The sequence below is a fragment of the Thalassophryne amazonica genome, chromosome 21 (genome assembly GCF_902500255.1).
Source record: "Thalassophryne amazonica chromosome 21, fThaAma1.1, whole genome shotgun sequence".
Classification (NCBI taxonomy): Eukaryota; Metazoa; Chordata; class Actinopteri; order Batrachoidiformes; family Batrachoididae; genus Thalassophryne; species Thalassophryne amazonica.
Genome location: NC_047123.1, coordinates 18,560,338 through 18,582,533, shown reverse-complemented (window position 1 = coordinate 18,582,533; position 22,196 = coordinate 18,560,338). Strand labels below are relative to the sequence as shown.

General features: G+C 43.0%; 2 protein-coding genes across 3 annotated transcripts in view; one reads left to right on the top strand and one right to left on the bottom strand.

Annotated features, from left to right (window-relative positions):
• The window catches only part of rbm25b (RNA binding motif protein 25b), a 13,928-nt gene extending 7,292 nt beyond the window's left edge, over positions 1–6,636 (top strand). For both annotated transcript variants that reach the window (XM_034162135.1, XM_034162134.1), the window contains exons 8-17: positions 584–843; positions 1,762–1,891; positions 3,669–3,758; positions 4,148–4,221; positions 4,389–4,539; positions 4,721–5,153; positions 5,289–5,584; positions 5,656–5,754; positions 5,831–5,878; positions 5,956–6,636. In XM_034162135.1, the coding sequence (XP_034018026.1) occupies positions 584–843; positions 1,762–1,891; positions 3,669–3,758; positions 4,148–4,221; positions 4,389–4,539; positions 4,721–5,153; positions 5,289–5,584; positions 5,656–5,754; positions 5,831–5,878; positions 5,956–6,048 (1,674 nt within the window). In that variant the 3' untranslated portion in view covers positions 6,049–6,636. The remainder of the gene's footprint in view (positions 1–583; positions 844–1,761; positions 1,892–3,668; positions 3,759–4,147; positions 4,222–4,388; positions 4,540–4,720; positions 5,154–5,288; positions 5,585–5,655; positions 5,755–5,830; positions 5,879–5,955) is intronic.
• eif2s1b (eukaryotic translation initiation factor 2, subunit 1 alpha b) lies at positions 6,439–22,196 on the bottom strand. Its single transcript, XM_034162137.1, has 8 exons — positions 22,020–22,196; positions 15,385–15,627; positions 15,059–15,138; positions 14,509–14,660; positions 14,306–14,412; positions 13,713–13,810; positions 13,496–13,639; positions 6,439–7,223 (listed from the first exon to the last, which is right to left on the bottom strand). Exons 2-8 carry the CDS (start codon positions 15,623–15,625, stop codon positions 7,098–7,100), a joined length of 948 nt encoding a protein of 315 aa, XP_034018028.1. The 5' UTR covers positions 15,626–15,627; positions 22,020–22,196; the 3' UTR covers positions 6,439–7,097.

Here is a 22,196-nt window from a genome sequence, read left to right as displayed (position 1 = left end):
TTAAGGAAGACAAAAATCCCATAATGTTTTTCCCTTGTATACCGTGTGACCTGCTTTCCTCCCAGGCCTAACTTAAAGGCTTGTAGGGGCAGCGAAGGGCTGAGTCCATAGTTCAACACCTGTAAGTCACAAACAACTAGTTCAACAAGACTGCCACCTGTTTTCTGTGTTTGTTTGCTTTGTACTGAGAGGACGACTCTTAGAGAGAAAGAACAACAACTTTTTATTGGGAACATGTTCCACAGATCTTTGTGACAGTTGAGGTGGTTTCCACTTGTGCCTTTGCTAAGCTGTAGTTTACATTACATGAACTAACATTCATGTTAGTTGGATGTTAGCGGAGAAGTTGTCTCTCCATGTGAGTGAGAACATCTTGATCATTGCAGGACTCCAGAGTGTATTGAGTTGTAGGATTTCAGCTTCTGTTACAAGCTTTTGTACTGACTAGTAAATTATTGAAGCTTTATAATCTGACGAGTCTGGAAACCACTCGATCTGTGCGCAGTAGAAAATTGATTAAGAAGCTCTTTGCTCCTGGACGATGTGTGACATTGGCTAAATCCGTCTGTGTTTTGCTCTGCAGAAGCTGGAAGAGGAAAAAGACAAGAGGGAGAAGGAGCGTTTGGAGTTTGAGCGAGAACGGAGGGAGCGGGAAAAAGAGCGAGAGAGGGAGAGAGAGCGGCGAGACCGGGAGCGGGAGAAGGAGCGCGAAAGGGAACGTGAGAGAGAAAAAGAGCGGGAGAGAGACAAAGATCGCGACCGCAGGACCAGAGAGAGAGAGCGGGAGAGAGAGTGGGACAGGGACAGAAGTCGGGACAGGAGCAATGAACGCAGCAAATCCAGGTATTTATTAAAGAACATTTTACAGTTGTAATCTCTGTTCATCTGTCCGTCTCTCTGTTCACCAGATGTGCATGAACTGTTAATGCAGAAAAGTGCATTGAGATTTCACAGCAGCATGGTGCCTTCAAGATGACAGCTTTTCTGTGGTGCAGCAGATAGCAGAATATTTTCAGAGGAATCCTTCCAATGGTGAAACAAGCACCAAAGTCGGCACAAATACTCCTTAGACGTTACTATTTTGAAAAAAAAAAAGACTGGCCACTTGAATTTTCAGTAGGCAGCCAGGTGTGCACTGTCAAATGAAGAATTACACAGGGGTCAAAATTTAAAAATGTTCTAGTCATATTGAAAGCTGTACCACATTATTTGTCTGAACATAAATATTCCAAAAAGGTATAGTTTGGACAATCTATGACTGAATGTTATGGGGTGAAAACAGCAAGAATGGCGATAAAGGTCCATTTGAGTTTGTATAGTGGTCAGACGTTACTCCAAATATTGTAAAACATGATGCAAATTATTGGTTGAGTTAATGGGGTTTTACGTTACAGTGTAACATATGTCACACATCATAGAATCCAATGAGCGTCGACTATGTTTGACCTTTACTCTGCAGACCAAACATTCAACACAGTCAAAACTATTCCATGTATTAATCCTATTAGTTCATATATGTATGCTAACAACGTGACTGTGAGGGGGCATTTCACTTAAGATAATTTGTTTTGAAGAAACCTGTCACTTTGGCCTGATCATGTAAATGTTTTTGAGTTGATACAAGATATAAGTAAAACTCCTATTGTGTAATAAATAATTGGTACTGGGCTGTCCTTGAGTTGCTTTCATTGCAAAAATCAATTCTTCGTGTTTTTTTTCTTCTCCCCAAAAGCTAACAAATACTTTTTCTTGTGTCTCTAGGGAAAAGAGTCGAGACAAAGAACGCGAAAGGGAAAGGGAAAAGAAACGAGATCAGGAGGATGAAGAGGAGGCATATGAACGCAGAAAGCTGGAGAGGAAGCTCCGGGACAAGGAAGCAGCCTATCAGGAGGTAGGGAAGACGGGATCCGAAGGTGTTTAATGACGAAGATGACTGATATCGCTCGATGCAACAGAGGTGTTCCAAAACGTGTTGTTGCCCTTGAATGGTCGTTAGAATGATCAGAAAATAACATGTTTCTCTTGACAAATTTTTAGCAGTGTTGAGTTTTCAGAGGCCTCAGAGTAGGACTCAAAAATTACACTAGATTGTTTTAGCTCATTCAGTATTGATATGTTTACTCAAATAGCTGTACTCACAACCAGCCAGTAGTGTTATTTGCTGACTTCAGAGGGAAGGCTCAAGTATTCACAGCACTTCATTTTTCCACATTTTATGTTATCTTACAGCTTTATTCCATTGCAAATTTATTAAAAATGAAAAAAGTAAGAAATGATATGTACAGTACATAAGTATCTCATACTTACGTACATACTCAGCCTTTGCTGAGTATTTTGTTGATGCACCTTTGGCAGCAATTACAGCCTCAAGTCTTCTTGAATATGATGCCACAAGCTTTGTGCACCTATCTATGGGCAGGTTTGTCCATTCCTCTTTGTAGCACCTCTCCAGCTCCATCAGGTTGGATGGGGAGTGTTGGTGCACAGACATTTTCCAATCTCTCCAGAGATGTTTCAATACTGAGGTTTCATGGAGTAGAGCTAGCAAAGGTAGATGAGTTTAAATACTTGGAGTCAACTGTGCAACATAATAGAGGTGAAGAAGAGAGTGCAGGCAGGGTGGAGAAGAGTGATTTGTGACAGCGTATTTGCCAGAATGAAAGAGAAAGTTTGCAGGACTGTGGGTGAAACCAGCTATGTTGTATGGCTTAGAGGTGGCACAAACAACACAACAGGTGCCAGAGCTGACGATGCTTCAGTTTTCTTTGAGCGTGACAAGGATGGACACAATAAGGAATGAACACATCAGAGGGACAGCATAAATGTAACATTGAAATGCTGCAGGACAAAGAAACATTTAATGTGCATTTTACATTATATCTTAATCAAACATGCCCCAGTCACTCTCATATTTGAAAGTGAGGTGCAGTCTGGCACTCACTGTCGCCTGACAAAGTTTGATCAGGATCTGATCTGGATTGTGGATTTTGTGGACATTTACTTTGTTTCCATGCAAACTGTAGTCTGCATGTAGTATTTCAAAATTTTGTGGGGAGGCCCCCCACACCCCTCCAAGGGCCACTGAATTCTGTAACTTAGTAAATTGTAAACAGATTCCACATGCAGTTACAAGTAAAAAAAAAAAAAAAAACTCTGAAGATTGATTGTTGCCATGGAAACCCAGTCCTGCACTGTTCATGTTCTTGTTGTTCCTGTATGCACCACTCTGCATTTAATCATTAGTGATTGATCTCTGCTGTCTTTCACAGCATGTCTTTTTCCTGATTCTCTCCCCTCAGCCCCAACCAGTCCCAGCAGAAGACTGCCCCTCCCTGAGCCTGGTTCTGCTGGAGGTTTCTTCCTGTTAAAAGGGAGTTTTTCCTTCCCACTGTCGCCAAGTGCTTACTCATAAGGGGTCGTTTTGACCGTTGGGGTTTTTCTGTAATTATTGTATGGCTTTTGCCTTACAATATAAAGCGCCTTGGGGCAACTGTTGTTGTGATTTGGCACTATATAAATAAAATTGATTTGATTTGTTGTTTACTGTGGGAACATCAGTTGCTCTGACTGTTTCTGTAACAGCCGAGAGGCTGCAGGTTTTTGGGAACCGCTTTGAGACCCGTTTGCATTATTTGTCTGTGACTAATTTGACTCTGTTCCAATGCCAGCGTCTAAAAAACTGGGAGATGAGAGAGAGGAAGAAGGCACGAGATTACACGAAGGAGGCTGAGAGGGAAGATGAACGCCGACGGGAAATGGTGAGAACTCTGATCACTCACAGGTTTTATACATTTGGAGTTCATTTGTCAGTCTTCAAACCTATTTGAGAGTAGTTACTGCAACTCAGCACGTCACCTTTGTTTTTAAAAATCAGAACCACCACACTCGGACAGCCTCACTGTCCAAGATCTTATTCAACAATCTGGTTTAAAAACTCATCTCTCCAAACTATCTTCATGTCCTGCTGGAACCAGACTTTTTTCCCATTTTTTTGACAGAGTAAAACGAATTTAACAATTTGCAGTTCTCCCATATTTACAGTATATTTGTGTGGTGGAGAAAAAAATTCAGTAAATGACTAACATTTTAAAAGGAATAAATATTTGTCTGGGATGAAATTAAAACATGAATGTTTGTGGTCCTTCAGATAAAAGAGGGCAAGCGGCTAAAAGAGTTTCTTGAAGACTATGATGACGACAGAGACGACCCAAAGTTCTACAGGTGAGTAACTGATTCATGGTGCTGCTGCATTGTCCAACGTCCTCCAGCGTCCGAATGTGAATTCTGTGCCACACCGGAGATGTCGTCACAGAGAGACTAATCCATAGAGGCTGGATCAGCAGTCCGGCTTTTGTTCTGAAGGCTGCTGTAATTCTTTTGACCCCTAGGGGCAGTGCACTGCAGAAGCGTCTCAGAGATAGGGAGAAGGAGATGGAGGTGGACGAGCGTGACAGGAAGAGAGAAAAGGAGGAGCTGGAGGAGATCAGACAGAGGCTGTTAGACGAGGGACACCCAGATCCTGACGCAGAGCTACGCAGGGTAGGATTGGTTTTTTTTTTAATGTGTGTGTGTGTGTGTGTGTGTGCGTGCGCACTGTTCCCTGTCTGAAGGTCATTTCGTCATCTCAGTCGCTGCTGTTTCAGATTTCATCATCTGACGGTTTCTGTGATTCATATAATCAGGCATCAGTCTTGTGCTTCTCTGCTTCTGATTGGACCAGATGGAGGAGGAAGAGGAGGAGCGTCTGAGGCAACCTCCCATCATCCAGGAGCCGGAGCCTGAGGAGGAGCGAGAACGCCACAGGAGTTCACGAGACCGCAGAGACCATCGGGACCATCGAGATCGCCGTGGGGACCAGGACAGAGTCGAGTCACGTCCACGTCCACGCCCCGCCCCCTCAGAGGATGAAGTAGAGGAGGGCGAAGAAGATTACGAAAATGATGAAGGAAACGCTGAGGTTAAGCCGTGCCTGAAGCCTACGATGCGGCCGATTACAGCGGCGCCCTCTGTGTCGTCTGCCAGTGGTAACGTCTCCCCCACCACACCTGGAGAGGAGTCACCATGTGGCATCATCATCCCCCATGAGAACTCGCCGCCAGACGCTCTGCCGCAAGATGAACACAGACCGAAGATCGGCCTGAGCCTCAAACTCGGTGAGTTGGAGAACCGTGTTTTCATAAGGTTCCAGTGTATTTCATTAATTGAATGTCAGTTTTCTCTTTTAGCGGTGGCTGGATTATTTTATTTTTTTTTTTATTTTTCTTGACGCTGCTTTTCCTCCTCACCAGGTGCCACAGGGAGTCCCAGCCAGCCCATCACAGGGAAGCGGAAGAAGCTGGCAGTGGACAGCGTCTTCAACAAGTTTGAGGAGGAGGAAGCGGACGAGCAGCCCCGCAAACGGAAGCTGGTGCCCCTGGACTATGACGACGAGAAAAGCCTGGGAGTGGACGGGGCTGGTCTCACCGGCATAAAGGGAGCCAACGCCGAGGAGAAACGCAAACACATCAAGAGCCTGATCGAGAAGATTCCCACAGCCAAGCCGGAGCTGTTCTCGTACCCGCTAGACTGGTCCATGGTAGACACGGTGAGTAGAACCCCCACCCACCCACCCACGTCTCACTGCACTCGTTAACACGTCTGCTTCTGTCCTGTTAGACGTTAATGGAACGACGCGTCCGACCCTGGATCAATAAAAAGATCATCGAGTACATCGGAGAGGAAGAGGCCACCTTAGTGGATTTTGTTTGCTCCAAGGTACTGATCACATGACCTCAGGTTAGTGTGAGAAACAGGAAGTGACAAATTTAATGCTGCTGATGTTTTTGTTCAGGTGATGGCTCACAGTTCACCACAGAGCATTTTGGATGATGTTGCCATGGTGAGTGTCGTTCCCTCCCGATAGTGAAATGACGAAATATTCATAGTGCAGTTTGTGAATGTGACTGTCTTCTATAGGTTCTGGATGAAGAAGCTGAAGTTTTCATTGTGAAGATGTGGAGACTGCTCATTTATGAGACTGAAGCCAAGAAAATTGGTCTGGTGAAATAATCCACTCACTAACACCCTCCCCTCCCCCCGATATCAGATCACATACTCCGAGGTCTCCTCATCAGACTGGAACATGTCTTATAGTCCCAACTGCACCAATTCTTCAGTTCATTGTCTCCTCCAAAACCACACTCAGGTTTTAGTCACATCCTGGTTGCAGGTTGTTATTTCTTTTGTGTAAATCACGATTTTCTTAAGAAAAAAGGACAAACCTCTTATGATCACTTTCTGCAAGCGCTGTGTTCTGGACATTTTCCACCAGGTCACTTTTTGCTCCATGTAACAAAAGGTTAAGTTTTAGGAACATTTGCTGAATGTGGTACAAACACAACCAAGGATGTGATATTTTTGCAGGTTTTATTTATTTGAGTTTTTGGACATTATTTTAACAGGTTTGCCGTGTTTTTCCTCGACACATTCCTGTTCAATGTGTTGGCATGTTCTCGTCCGGAGTCGTCCATCACGTGGTGACATCACTGCAGCACACAACAAAACCGCTGTACAAAAAACATGCTAATAGGAGACAGCATGCAGTTGTGAAACCTCTTTTTGTAATGAACATTTGAATTAAAAACTTTTTTTAATAGGTTTGTGCCACCTGAGTTCTTCACAACATACTTAAGAGTTCAGTTCTGAAATTGTAAAGACGTTCTTCACCTTTAAAGCAGCTGATAGATTAAAACTTCCAGGTTTTTACTGTTGCAGCGTGAGCAGAAGATGGGTTATGTAAAAAAGAAAAAAAGCAGTAAACAAGCTCACATTTACCTGTTAATCTGTGAGCAGACTAACAGGTATTCTGTGGATTCTAACGAAGTAAGAGGGCCACTGCGCTGAGACGGTTCAGATCGTTTACTCAAAAATACAAACTATAGACGTAATTTAACTCTGGTCGTGTTGCCACTTTCACAGAAGCAAACCTGGTCACCATTTGCCAAACTGCCCCCCCCCCCCCCCAAAAAATGTTGAAAGGTGACACCTTCTGGACTGATTGGTCAGGTCTGTCCATGATTGGAACACTTTCCCCCACCAGCCCTCCCTGTGGACCAACTTCAGTCTTCAGCTTTAGCTTCCATCTCCTCCACATCGTCGTCTCCATCCACCTCAGCGTTCTCGCGCTCCAAGCGCTCCAGCTGCCGTGCAAGCTCTGTCTCATCAGTGTCTGTCACCACCTTTGGCTAAGGGACAGAGTTGTGCATATTAAAATTGAATGTGATCACTTCCACAAACATTAACGTGCAAACCTCCAACACTAGTTTCCAATTCAGTTTTTTTCTTTTTACCATGGAAAAATTTTTCACAGTCAAAGTCCTGTTAGAAGTGGCTTTTCATAAGCTAAAATACTTGGCTTTCAATTCAATGTAACATCTAAGAGCAGTAAAAGGACACAAACTAGAATAAGTCTCTGCACTAGATTGTAGGGCAAAGACAGGCAGGGTAACCGGCTGGCTAACATGAAAAGCCAAACCTCACTGTGGAAGAAATAGGGATGGGTATTGATAAGATTTTAAATCAATACGAGGTCTATTAGAAAAGTATCCAACTTTTTTTTTTCCTCCAAAAACCATATGGATTATTACAGACATGCTTGAACCCTCGTGGGCATGCAAGAGTTTTTTCACGCCTGTCAGTTACGTCATTCGCCTGTGGGCAGTCTTTGAGTGAGGAGTGGCCCACCCTCTTGTCGATTTTTTTTTTCATTGTTTAGGAATGGCTCAGAGACTGCTGCTTTGTTTGATCAAAATTTTTTCAAAACTGTAAGGCACAACTGAGTGGACACCATTCGATAAATTCAGCTGGTTTTCGGTAAAAATTTTAACGGCTGATGAGAGATTTTGGTCTGGTAGTGTCGCTTTAAGGACGGCCCACGGTGCCTGACGGCGATCTGCGCTTCGAGGCGGCAGCGTCTCGCTGTTTCAAGTTGAAAACTTCCACATTTCAGGCTCTGTTGACCCACGAAGTTGTCAGAGAACTTTCAGAAGAAGTCGGCATGAGGAGTTTATTCGGACATTCCATTAACAGACATTTTGTAATGAAAGAACGTGCGGGCAGAGTCGAATGTCGGGCCGGACCCGTTGGAACATGCCCAAGCTGTTAAACAATTACTCACTTGTTGAAAGCCATCAAAAGCCGCCTGAATTTTACAAATGGTTTTCAACACAGAGGTGTTTTTCCTGTCGCAGTGCACACAGATTTGCCGAGTCGTCACGGAAACGACTCTGCAAATTTGCGCACACGTCTTTCATTAAAAAATGTCAAACAGTGGAATGTCCGCATAAAGTCCTCATGCCGGCCTCTTCTGAATCTTCTCTGTTCTCTCACGACGTCCTGTGTGAATTAAGCCTTAAATTAGGATGTTTTCAGGTCGAAACAGGCCGACGACGGTGCCTGGAAGCGCTGCGCGACGTCCCGCTCCGTGGGAAGTCCTTACACCGACAGAAACACCCCATAATCTCTCATCAGCCGTTAAACTTTTCACCGAAAACCAGCTTAATTTCTCGAATAGCGTCCATTCGGATATTCCTCATAGGTCCAAAAAAATTTTTGATAAAGCAACGTGCCGTTTCGAGCAGCGTGTGAAACAAAGAAATTCAGCCGAGAGGGCGGGACCACGTCACTCAAGGCCTGCCCACAGGGAAATGACGTCACCGACACGCGTGACAAAACTCACGCATGCGCACGAGGGTTCAAGCATGATTGGTGTAATCGCACGTCATTCAAATCCATATAGTTTAAAAAAAAAAGTGTCGGTTTCTTATCTAATAGACCTCGTATCTATACCATTATCCCTTATTGATTCCCTTATCGCTATCTCTTGTGAATTTTCTGTGTACTAGTAAGCTTTACAGGTTTTCTATGTCAATAACATTTTATTGAGTCTATGAATTTAATACACACAAAAGTTACATTTTACACAAAAACATTTTAATAGCTTTGCGAGGGGTTAAGAAGCGGACTTGCTGCTTATGAAAAGCAGCGAATTAAAGAACCAACAAGCCAGCAAATCGAAGCACTGCTTCATTGGTTCATGATTCAAAGTGGAGTCACGCTACAGAAGTGCTTGATGACAGAGCTACTGCAGGGCCTGCAATCAAAGTAGAGAAATGATCATTTTCCCGACAAACACCCTCAAAAACAACGGCCGCTCTGCAGGACCGATAAGGGAATCGTGAAGCAAAAACTATTGATATCAGTGGATCGAATAGTTTCTTAATGATACCCGGAAAGAACTGGTTCGATATGCAACCCCAAGTAGAAAGGACCGGTGAGGACACACAGTGAGGCATCAGAATTCCACTGCACACAGTTCTCAGTGACTGACAAGGCATGGAGCTCACCAACACACCTTTACAGATGAAATTGCAAGGAGGAATGCAGTCAGAGAGACAACCATCTGATGTCACCGCCTCTCAGTGGCTCAAACGGTGGGGAACAAAAGCCCTCTAGGACCAATGGAAGATCCCAGGACGGCAAACGTGCAACCCTTGGAGCCAGCAACTGGAGAGCACTTTTGAAAAATGGCACATCAAAGAGTGAGTCTCACTCTGGCAGGTCTCACTCCGCTGTCAGTCCTGCCAGTCATTTCTGTGAGATGGGCTGCTGGGAGGGCTGATGAGCCTGACCCTAGGAAGCATGTCTGTTTACATGAAAAGATGGAAGGGCAGAAGCCACCTGTGTGCTCAGATTGGTGCCTGGGAGTTCGTTGTAATTTGGTTAATTGCTGGCGGGACTCATTTGGAGCGTCCTGGACAGCACGCTCCAAACAGACTGCAAGCCCATAAACCTTGCCTTGGATGACAAACAGGATGTGTCGTGATCCCCTGCAAGCCTAAGAAAGTGAGGACTGGGCCAACCACACTTGGTGTCAGGCAATGGTTAAAATGTACATTAACCTGCCAAGCTCTCGTGGCATGCAAGTGAAAGCCTCAGGCTGTTTCACTGTCAGTGCCAGCATCCTGGAGAGAGTGAGTGCGGCAAGACAGAGGGAGTTCCAGAGATGACCAATACAGCTGCTGTATAAACAGCAGGAAACACTTGTAACATGCAGTTTAATTTAAAAAATATGCCAGCAGTCTGTGGACTAGCACAAATAGCAACATGTTTAGCCACCATTTATTTGTAGTAAGTCTACTCACTGAGTGGTTGATTTAAAAAAAAAAAAGGAAGCGGAGGCTGCAAGGTGACCAAAATGGTTGGGAGACCAGCAATCCGAAAATTTAGAATATTCCGACCTGCTGCTCTATGCGAGAGGTGTAGAAAAAACAGAATGCTGGGTGACAGTCATATATTGTTGCCAACGTCACCCAGGTCACGTGGCTATGTTGGTATAAGATCTCAACCTCTGCACTCGTGAGATAATGGCAGGTGCTAAGCACTGCCCTCTTGCGACCAGAAGGAACATAACTTTTGTCTGTTGGTGGAGGTAAAAACAAAACAAAAAAAACCACGAGGTTCTGGCAAAAACAGAAATGTGGTTGCGAATTGTTCAGTAGATTTAGATTAAAATTGCAGCCAGTTACATATGCAACTACTCCAGCAGATCACCTTATCTTGAGACAGTCCTGTTTACCTTGTATGTACGTGGAAAAACTTCACGCTGGCCCTCACCAAGAAAACAGGCATGTTCTTTTTTTAAAATCCTCTGGAATACATTGATTGTGTACACTACCTGCAGGATTTCACTCTGTGGCTCTGCTACCTGGAAGCACTGGATACTTTGGTATTCACCCTTTATTTACAGTTGTACTCAAAAGTTTACATACCCTGGCAGAATTTCAGATTTTTTTTTGGGGCCATTTTTCATAGAATATGAAAAACACAAAAACCTTTTTTCCCCCCCCCACTCATGGTTAGTGGTTGTATGAAGCCATTTATTGTGATGACAACAGGGTCCAAATGACCCTGATCAAAATTTTGTTAAAAAAACTAAGTTGAAGCCATATCCTGGTGATTTTGGCCTGACAACATGCACACAAGTTGACACAAACAGGTTTGAATGGCCACAAAAAGGTAACCATCCTCACCCGTGTGATCTGTTTGCTTCTAATCAGCGTGTGTGTATAAAAACTCCGGGCCAAGTTCTGGGCTCCTGACAGACCCTTGCATCTTTTATCCAGTGCTGCACTGATGTTTCTGGTTTCTGAGTTATAGGGAAAGCAAAAGACCTGCCAACGAAAAAGGTAACTACTCAACAAAAATATAAACGCAACACTTTTGGTTTTGCTCCCATTTTGTATAAGATTAACTCAAAGATCTAAAACTTTTTCCACATACACAATATCATCATTTCCCTCAAATAGTTCACAAACCAGTCGAAATCTGCGATAGTGAGCACTTCTCCTTTGCCGAGATAATCCATCCCACCTCACAGGTGTGCCATACCAAGATGCTGATTAGACACCATGATTAGTGCACAGGTGTGCCTTAGACTGTCCACAATAAAAGGCCACTCTGAAAGGTGCAGTTTTGTTTTATTGGGGGGGGATACCAGTCAGTATCTGGTGTGACCACCATTTGCCTCATGCAGTGCAACACATCTCCTTCGCATCATCCATGAAGAGAACACCTCTCCCACATGCCAAACGCCAGCGAATGTGAGCATTTGCCCACTCAAGTCGGTTACGACGACGAACTGGAGTCAGGTCGAGACCCCGATGAGGACGACTAGCATGCAGATGAGCTTCCCTGAGACGGTTCTGACAGTTTGTGCAGAAATTCTTTGGTTATGCAAACCGATTGTTTCAGCAGCTGTCCGAGTGGCTGGTCTCAGACGATCTAGGAGGTGAATATGCTGGATGTGGAGGTCCTGGGCTGGTGTGGTTACACGTGGTCTACGGTTGTGAGGCTGGTTGGATGTACTGCCAAATTCTCTGAAACGCCTTTGGAGACGGCTTATGGTAGAGACATGAACATTCAATACACGAGCAACGGCTCTGGTTGACATTCCTGCTGTCCGCATGCCAATTGCACGCTCCCTCAAATCTTGCGACATCTGTGGCATTGTGCTGTATGATACAACTGCACCTTTCAGAGTGGCCTTTTATTGTGGGCAGTCTAAGGCACACCTGTGCACTAATCATGGTGTCTAATCAGCATCTTGGTATGGCACACCTGTGAGGTGGGATGGATTATCTCAGCAAAGGAGAAGTGCTCACTATCACAGATTTAGACTGGTTTGTGAACAATATTTGAGGGAAATGGTGATATTGTGTATGTGGAAAAAGTTTTAGATCTTTGAGTTCATCTCATTCAAAATGGGAGCAAAACCAAAAGTGTTGCGTTTATATTTTTGTTGAGTATAAAACAGGAAAGGGATGTAAAAAGATACCCAAGAGAGAATGCCAATCAGCAGTGTTCAAAGTCTAATGAAGAAGTGGAAAATAAAGGATTCTGTTGGAACCAAACCATGGTTGCATAGACCAACAAAAAAATTTCACAGGAAAATTGTTCGGAATACAAAGAAAAACCCACAAATAACCAGCTGAAATACAGGACTCTGAAAAAAAGTGGTGTGACTGTTTCAAGATGCAATAAATAAATAAATCTAAAATTCTGCCAGGAACATTTGAGCACAACTGTATGCTAATTTATGAAAATGCCACCAGGGGGCAGTTATGTAGAAGTACAGACCATCACCTATGCATGTGATTCAATAATTTTCAAACGCTTATCCAGGTCTAGGTCGCAGTGGCAACAAAGCAAGCAGCTCATCCCACACTTTCCTATCCTCGGCCAAGTCCTGCAAATTTCTGAAAGATCCCAAGTCGTTCCTAAGGAAATATAATCTCTCCAGCATGTCTTAGGTCTTCCCCAGGCAGAGAAAAGGAGAGATGCAACTCTGAGATCACCAACGTGGACACCCTTCAGTCCCTGACTGCACCTTGAAATCCCACCATGAATACCACAGGATCTGAAATGGGGGGGGGGTCTTCTTTGAAAGTGGAGTTTTGTTTTTGCAGCAAATCTACATCTGAAACATCGGAAACATTTTTGAGGAAATCTCAGTCCCATTTGGTCATATAGAGACCAATCTGGTATCCCCCACAGGATACCGGTCAAATGCCTTTTCCAAGTCCACAAAACACATGTAGACTCTCAAGACCCCTCTAATATCCTTACAAGGGTAAAGACCTGGTCCAGTGTTCCACAACCAGGATGGAACCCACATTCCTCCTCCTGAATCTGAAGTTTGACTAATGTTGTAAGCCCCTTCTCTCGTTCCCCTCCGTAGACTTTCCCAGGGAGGCTGAGAAGTGCGATTCCTCTATAATTGGAACACATATCATTCTGCTTTTTATTAAATTATTCTTAAACTGTTACTTTGTTGTACACTGACCATGCTTCTCTGTAGTTACCAGATGCTGTTTTTGGTGAACAAATTTTTATTGAACAGTTTATGTAAATGATACATATTGCAAACACACAAATGATGAGTGAACAGTTTTCTCACCTCCATCTGGATGTTGAAGACGCCCCTCTTCTCCTCTATCTTCTCCTTAATGGCAGCCATGGCCTGGTTGAGCACGGACAGACCTTCTGTACGCTCCAGAGTGGTCGTGGTCATCACGTAACGTGGAGGAGCGATGAGATTGATCTGTCAAAAACAACATCCTGTACCTGATGCATTTCAGACCATCAGAGGAGCAGGTTACAAACTAAAGCGTTACCTTGATGGGCATAGCCTCCGTGGAGCAGTTCAGCCCCGCCCTCAGCGCGTCCTTCACCGCGTCGATGCCCTCATAGCCGTAACACGCCACTTCAATATCTGCACACAAGCAGCAGAGATCACGTAGTCACACATCAACTCTCAGACATTCTTCATATTCTGAGTGTAGTGAACCTGTCCATCCGGATGAATCCAACTTTCTATGGTGATGTTTAAGTGTATTATAAATCACATTAAATATGAACAACATGAACTAATCTCAGATCAACACCGCTCTCATGTCAATCCATTTCTGAAGTGATGTGCTTGACAGAGCTCATGGCCGATCAATGTTTACAAGCTCAAATAGCTCATCTTTAGAGGAAGCAGCTTCAAATATCTAAACTCACGAGTGGCCACATTCACCCCACTACAGAACAACCTTGGGTCCTGGATGGCAACCACCTGGGAACACCAGTGCATTACAACATGCAGGTGTCCTCGCTGAGGACGGGTCATTGGCAGCAGTGATGACACACCGTGTCCGTCTAGTCAGTACGGACTGACAGCACTGAAACCAGAGCACGTTTCCGTGCACTATGGAAGGCCTCCTACCCGCCCTGATTTTGACGGCCTGTGGAGTGAGTCGTCTATTGATGTTGTCAATCAGAACGTTCCTCTCCTCTTCTGTCAGGTCCAGCCCGTCCAAGATGGAGGGGTCTCTGAAGAATACAGAAAAACAAATGCGCAGTTTAAAGGTGAAGCACGAGGAGGTTAAAAGGTCCCAGCAGACGTCACACTGTAAAACAAACACTTACGACACAGCCTGCTTGAAGACGTCATAAGCTCCGTATCCGGGCCGCTTGTACTTCTCATCAAAGACCCAGGCGGTGCGCTGGTACAGGCTCTCTAACTGCTCGTCTTTACTATAATCCAGCACCTCCGCCACGTGCCGCAGGATGCTGTACACCTGCAAACAACAATCACACGTCTTCACAGCAGAGGATCAACCTTCATGTTCTGTGACATTGAGCAGACGGGTCAAAGTGACTTTGGGTCACCTGAAGGGCACTAAATCATGGTTTTGGTGTCGCCTCCTCACAGTGGCGCCTGTTTATTATGTTATTAAATATGACTCTTGACCAAAGTGCACAACCTTCCCACATTTAAGGTGACTCCACAGAAGGTCACACAGGTCAAACATTGCACTCCTGGACTTTACATGACTTCTGAATTATTACCACCACTTCTCCCCAAAAACCCAACATTTGCAACCTGGGACACACAAGCCAAACTTTGTTCAACGACCTACAGGCGACCCAAAATCACATCCAGAAAGGCCAGACTATCAGGCACAGTTTGACTTACAGTTTTAGATTTGGTAAATTTGTCTTCACACTTGATGGCCTCTTCAGGAGAAACTCTTCTTTTTGATAAATCGATGTATCCTGAAGAGACAACAAGTTGCAAAAAGTTTTTTTCTTTAAACAATGTTCTGAGAAATGATTTCACTGTCACAGCAGTTTGTTCATGATGGTTAAAACAGCACAATGTGTACTTTTCTCCCATTCATACCACAAACCAATTATCTTTTTTCATGTGATCTTCAACAAACTACTGTCACAATAATGTTGCTTATTTTCAAGTAAAAGTTTTTGCACTGTATTTTGTTTGAGCCATCTTGATACACACACCTTTCTCTTTGTCTACTCGGATCACCACCACACACTCATTGCGGCCGATGCGGATGAGCTTGTTGATGGAGCGGATACGTCGGCGTGACAGCTCGCTCAGGAGGATCATGCCCTCAATGTTGTTGTACTCCAAAAGGCTGACGTAGGCTCCCATCTCAGCGATGGACCTCACGTTCACCATCACAACATCTTCCACCTCCGGGAACCGGTGCTGGTAAAAGCGACAACTGAGCCCCGGCATTGCTGCAAGCACAGAAACAGAGGGGTTTTCTTTAAGATTACGTTTATAAAACAACCCATTTACTTTGTGTGTGTGTATATACTCTCTTTTTTCAGAAAGTCCTGTATTTCACCTGGTTATTTGTGGGTTTTTCTTTGTATTCCAAACAATAAATACAGCTGGTTTGGCCACACCTCTTTACGGCCAGGTATAATTTGGTTTTGGTTACAAATCTACACCGCAGCAACAAACTAATTTTCAGTTCAAACTGCTGAAATATTCAAACTACTTTACTTGTAAAAACATACTTTCTACCTGTATCGAGATGAATTTTAACAGGTATAAAACATCCACGTTTCCTTCTTACTGAGCAGCTGCTGGTGTGAACAAAAGCCACTTGAGCATAAAATAACTTTGATAAGCACGGGTACTGTAGGAATTAAGGGTTCAGGGACTCTTGATCTTTTCTACATTGATTTCCCCAAAAATACACACAGCTACATCCATCGTGCACCCTGTTGAAACACAGATCAGAACTGAACTTATAAGTAAACTCAGGATGCCCTGTTCTCATTGAATCTAATCAGAATAAAGGTGTTTTTGATTGGACAGTATGGGATAAATAAAGCCTGATTCACTAAAACAAAGTCTGCGGTTCTGCTCCCTTTGTTTGATACCCGCGACCAACCAGTCTGTGCTACTGCTGGAGCAGAGTGTACGTTTTAAACACACAATAACCATATTTAATTCACACAGATCTTAAACAGTGTGTGGCACTCTCACTGTTTCATAGCACAAAAACAGCCAGCGCACCAGTTTTCTCTTCATGTCTGTTGTTCTGCTGCTCATAGAGTGTTTAGGCACAGAGCCAGAGGAGTGGCAATGCCCCCCCCCCCCCCCCCAAAAAAAAACACCACAAGGTTTCTGAAATATCTGCAACTGCATGTAGACATGTACCAACACTCACTTTTCACCCTCTAAAATGCATTGCTGTATGTGGAAATACCTTCTGCAATCTCAATCTGTGAATGTAAATAACCCATAAAACTCTAAAAATCAAATGAATCTTTAAAAAAAACAGAACCTGCGCATATATTTTGGTTGGCCAATAATATGAGTCAATATGAGCCTTTTATGACCATATTAGTTGTTGTTGTCCATTCGGCTGCTCCTGTTTTTTTTTTTTTTGGGGGGGGGGGGTGTTCGCCACAGCGGATACAGCGCATTGGTATTTGGCACAAGTTTTATGCCGGATGCCCTCCCGTATCCACATCGATACGGGAAAGACAAAGCAACCAGCTGACATTCTTTTTAAATCAGAGTGGGTGTTTTAACAGCAACATCTGTGGTGAGAATATGTGAAGTAGTTTTGACATCAATCAATCAATCAATTTTTTTATATAGCGCCAAACCACAACAAACAGTTGCCCCAAGGCGCTTTATATTGGAAGGCAAGGCCATACAATAATTATGTAAAACCCCAACGGTCAAAACGACCCCCTGTGAGCAAGTACTTGGCTACAGTGGGAAGGAAAAACTCCCTTTTAACAGGAAGAAACCTCCAGCAGAACCAGGCTCAGGGAGGGGCAGTCTTCTGCTGGGACTGGTTGGGGCTGAGGGAGAGAACCAGGAAAAAGACATGCTGTGGAGGGGAGCAGAGATCGATCACTAATGATTAAATGCAGAGTGGTGCATACAGAGCAAAAAGAGAAAGAAACAGTGCATCATGGGAACCCCCCAGCAGTCTACGTCTATAGCAGCATAACTAAGGGATGGTTCAGGGTCACCTGATCCAGCCCTAACTATAAGCTTTAGCAAAAAGGAAAGTTTTAAGCCTAATCTTAAAAGTAGAGAGGGTGTCTGTCTCCCTGATCTGAATTGGGAGCTGGTTCCACAGGAGAGGAGCCTGAAAGCTGAAGGCTCTGCCTCCCATTCTACTCTTACAAACCCTAGGAACTACAAGTAAGCCTGCAGTCTGAGAGCGAAGCGCTCTATTGGGGTGATATGGTACTACGAGGTCCCTAAGATAAGATGGGACCTGATTATTCAAAACCTTATAAGTAAGAATAAGAATTTTAAATTCTATTCTAGAATTAACAGGAAGCCAATGAAGAGAGGCCAATATGGGTGAGATATGCTCTCTCCTTCTAGTCCCCGTTAGTACTCTAGCTGCAGCATTTTGAATTAACTGAAGGCTTTTTAGGGAACTTTTAGGACAACCTGATAATAATGAATTACAATAGTCCAGCCTAGAGGAAATAAATGCATGAATTAGTTTTTCAGCATCACTCTGAGACAAGACCTTTCTGATTTTAGAGATATTGTGTAAATGCAAAAAAGCAGTCCTACATATTTGTTTAATATGCGCTTTGAATGACATATCCTGATCAAAAATGACTTCAAGATTTCTCACAGTATTACTAGAGGTCAGGGTAATGCCATCCAGAGTAAGGATCTGGTTAGACACCATGTTTCTAAGATTTGTGGGGCCAAGTACAATAACTTCAGTTTTATCTGAGTTTAAAAGCAGGAAATTAGAGGTCATCCATGTCTTTATGTCTGTAAGACAATCCTGCAGTTTAGCTAATTGGTGTGTGTCCTCTGGCTTCATGGATAGATAAAGCTGGGTATCATCTGCGTAACAATGAAAATTTAAGCAATACCGTCTAATAATACTGCCTAAGGGAAGCATGTATAAAGTGAATAAAATTGGTCCTAGCACAGAACCTTGTGGAACTCCATAATTAAATTTAGTCTGTGAAGAAGATTCCCCATTTACATGAACAAATTGTAATCTATTAGACAAATATGATTCAAACCACTGCAGCACAATGCCTTTAATACCTATGGCATGCTCTAATCTCTGTAATAAAATTTTATGGTCAACAGTATCAAAAGCAGCACTGAGGTCTAACAGAACAAGCACAGAGATGAGTCCACTGTCCGAGGCCATAAGAAGATCATTTGTAACCTTCACTAATGCTGTTTCTGTACTATGATGAATTCTAAAACCTGACTGAAACTCTTCAAATAGACCATTCCTCTGCAGATGATCAGTTAGCTGTTTTACAACTACCCTTTCAAGAATTTTTGAGAGAAAAGGAAGGTTGGAGATTGGCCTATAATTAGCTAAGATAGCTGGGTCAAGTGATGGCTTTTTAAGTAATGGTTTAATTACTGCCACCTTAAAAGCCTGTGGTACATAGCCAACTAACAAAGATAGATTGATCATATTTAAGATCGAAGCATTAAATAATGGTAGGGCTTCCTTGAGCAGCCTGGTAGGAATGGGAATGGGGACATAATCCTTCAAAGCCTACATAAAGTGAAACTTGATCCAAAATCCAGATTAGGAACTGGATTAGTGTGGCAGAAGAGGTAGCTGTGAGGTGGGGCCAAAACAGACAAGTCTATTTGGGCAAATGCTGAGCAAAGTGACACAGTGGCTGCCAATCCAAGTGAAGGCAACGTGACATACACTGGGCGATTCTACCACTTATCCAGGTTACGGTAGCAGTAGACCAAGCAGCTCACTCCACACTTCCCTATGCTGGGCCAAGTCCTCTAACTTTTCTTGGGGGATCCCACAGCATTCTCACGGCAGCTGGTAAATATAAGCCGTCCTGTGTGGTCACCAGTCATGTTGCTTATTAATACTGTGGTTTACTGTTTTGATCTTTATCTTTGGCTGCTTTCAGTGATGCCGGTATTTGGTTAGACTCTTTCTCTCCGATTGTCCTGTCTGAGTTATTTTCATTAGTTACTTCATCCAAACCATCAACATGTTTATTAGACCCCATTCCTACCAGGCTGCTCAAGGAAGCCCTACCATTATTTAATGCTTCAATCTTAAATATGATCAATCTATCTTTGTTAGTTGGCTATGTACCACAGGCCTTTAAGGTGGCAGTAATTAAACCATTACTTAAAAAGCCATCACTTGACCCAGCTATCTTAGCTAATTATAGGCCAATCTCCAACCTTCCTTTTCTCTCAAAAATTCTTGAAAGGGTAGTTGTAAAACAGCTAACTGATCATCTGCAGAGGAATGGTCTATTTGAAGAGTTTCAGTCAGGTTTTAGAATTCATCATAGTACAGAAACAGCATTAGTGAAGGTTGCAAATGATCTTCTTATGGCCTCGGACAGTGGACTCATCTCTGTGCTTGTTCTGTTAGACCTCAGTGCTGCTTTTGATACTGTTGACCATAAAATTTTATTACAGAGATTAGAGCATGCCATAGGTATTAAAGGCATTGTGCTGCAGTGGTTTGAATCATATTTGTCTAATAGATTACAATTTGTTCATGTAAATGGGGAATCTTCTTCACAGACTAAATTTAATTATGGAGTTCCACAAGGTTCTGTGCTAGGACCAATTTTATTCACTTTATACATGCTTCCCTTAGGCAGTATTATTAGACGGTATTGCATAAATTTTCATTGTTACGCAGATGATACCCAGCTTTATCTATCCATGAAGCCAGAGGACACACACCAATTAGCTAAACTGCAGGATTGTCTTACAGACATAAAGACATGGATGACCTCTAATTTCCTGCTTTTAAACTCAGATAAAACTGAAGTTATTGTACTTGGCCCCACAAATCTTAGAAACATGGTGTCTAACCAGATCCTTACTCTGGATGGCATTACCCTGACCTCTAGTAATACTGTGAGAAATCTTGGAGTCATTTTGATCAGGATATGTCATTCAAAGCGCATATTAAACAAATATGTAGGACTGCTTTTTTGCATTTACGCAATATCTCTAAAATTAGAAAGGTCTTGTCTCAGAGTGATGCTGAAAAACTAATTCATGCATTTATTTCCTCTAGGCTGGACTATTGTAATTCATTATTATCAGGTTGTCCTAAAAGTTCCCTAAAAAGCCTTCAGTTAATTCAAAATGCTGCAGCTAGAGTACTAGCGGGGACTAGAAGGAGAGAGCATATCTCACCCATATTGGCCTCTCTTCATTGGCTTCCTGTTAATTCTAGAATAGAATTTAAAATTCTTCTTCTTACTTATAAGGTTTTGAATAATCAGGTCCCATCTTATCTTAGGGACCTCGTAGTACCATATCACCCCAATAGAGCGCTTCGCTCTCAGACTGCAGGCTTACTTGTAGTTCCTAGGATTTGTAAGAGTAGAATGGGAGGCAGAGCCTTCAGCTTTCAGGCTCCTCTCCTGTGGAACCAGCTCCCAATTCAGATCAGGGAGACAGACACCCTCTCTACTTTTAAGATTAGGCTTAAAACTTTCCTTTTTGCTAAAGCTTATAGTTAGGGCTGGATCAGGTGACCCTGAACCATCCCTTAGTTATGCTGCTATAGACGTAGACTGCTGGGGGGTTCCCATGATGCACTGTTTCTTTCTCTTTTTGCTCTGTATGCACCACTCTGCATTTAATCATTAGTGATCGATCTCTGCTCCCCTCCACAGCATGTCTTTTTCCTGGTTCTCTCCCTCAGCCCCAACCAGTCCCAGCAGAAGACTGCCCCTCCCTGAGCCTGGTTCTGCTGGAGGTTTCTTCCTGTTAAAAGGGAGTTTTTCCTTCCCACTGTAGCCAAGTGCTTGCTCACAGGGGGTTGTTTTGACCGTTGGGGTTTTACATAATTATTCTATGGCCTTGCCTTACAATATAAAGCACCTTGGGGCAACTGTTTGTTGTGATTTGCCGCTATATATAAAAAAAAAAAATTTGATTGATTGAATTGATAAAGATGATGACCTTGTTTGGGGTTTTATTTATTTATTATTATTTGTTTTTGTGATCCCGGGAATACACAATTTATGTGACGTGACCTTTGAACTTATCCAGCAGCCCCTGTGGTGATTAAACTCAAAACTGGCTTATGTTAGCATCAGCCCTCTGAAACCCATCATCAGTCAGGCTCCAGAAAAAAAAAGGGAACAAAATAACACCCCAACACACTTCTGGATGTTAACAATATAATCGATAGTATCCAAAGTGTCTGATTTTGAACAATTTTCTACTAAGGGAAAATATGTCTTCATTTTTGTGTTAGATGTCCCATGCATATTTAGATGTCCTAATAATTTATTATAATAAGTGCATGGAAAAAGTGATATTTAAAGAAATGAGAGTGCTGAATTGCGTTTATTTCAGATTTTAGGGGTGATGATGATGCAATGAAGGTAAACTCTAAAAAAGAAAAACCCAGCAACATAAGTGAAACCAAAGCATTGTTATAACAGGAGCTAGTGACGGTTAACACTTTTAATACAATAACAAGAGAGTACTAGATGCAAACAGTGTATTAATTATTTACTTTACTTTAGTGCCCGTTAGCTTAGCAGCTTTTTGGTTTCCATGAGGTACTACTGCTGCTAGTTAGCATAGCCATCTGTTAGCCACTACCCAGCAAACGACATTCCAAATAAAAACTCACCTGTGTCATATGGTAACAGAACAACACACCGGAACGTTCCGTATTAAAACGTCTAAACGTGCTAACAGAGCTTCTTTTTACTTTCTTTATCTTTTACGTGTTTTCAGTGAAAGTTTTCGGCCTGCTAGCTCACATTCACGCCTTCTGTGCTAATTTCATGACCCGGAAGAGATCAGA

What these genes read in the sequence shown, in the direction of transcription:
- eif2s1b (XM_034162137.1), bottom strand. Translation starts at nt 15,625, where the DNA reads ATGCCGGGGCTCAGTTGTCGCTTTTACCAGCACCGGTTCCCGGAGGTG. An exon ending in CCGAGTAGACAAAGAGAAAG is followed by an intron (nt 15,139 to 15,384) that starts GTGTGTGTATCA and finishes TTGTCTCTTCAG; the next exon opens with GATACATCGATTTATCAAAA. An exon ending in AATTTACCAAATCTAAAACT is followed by an intron (nt 14,661 to 15,058) that starts GTAAGTCAAACT and finishes TGTTGTTTGCAG; the next exon opens with GTGTACAGCATCCTGCGGCA.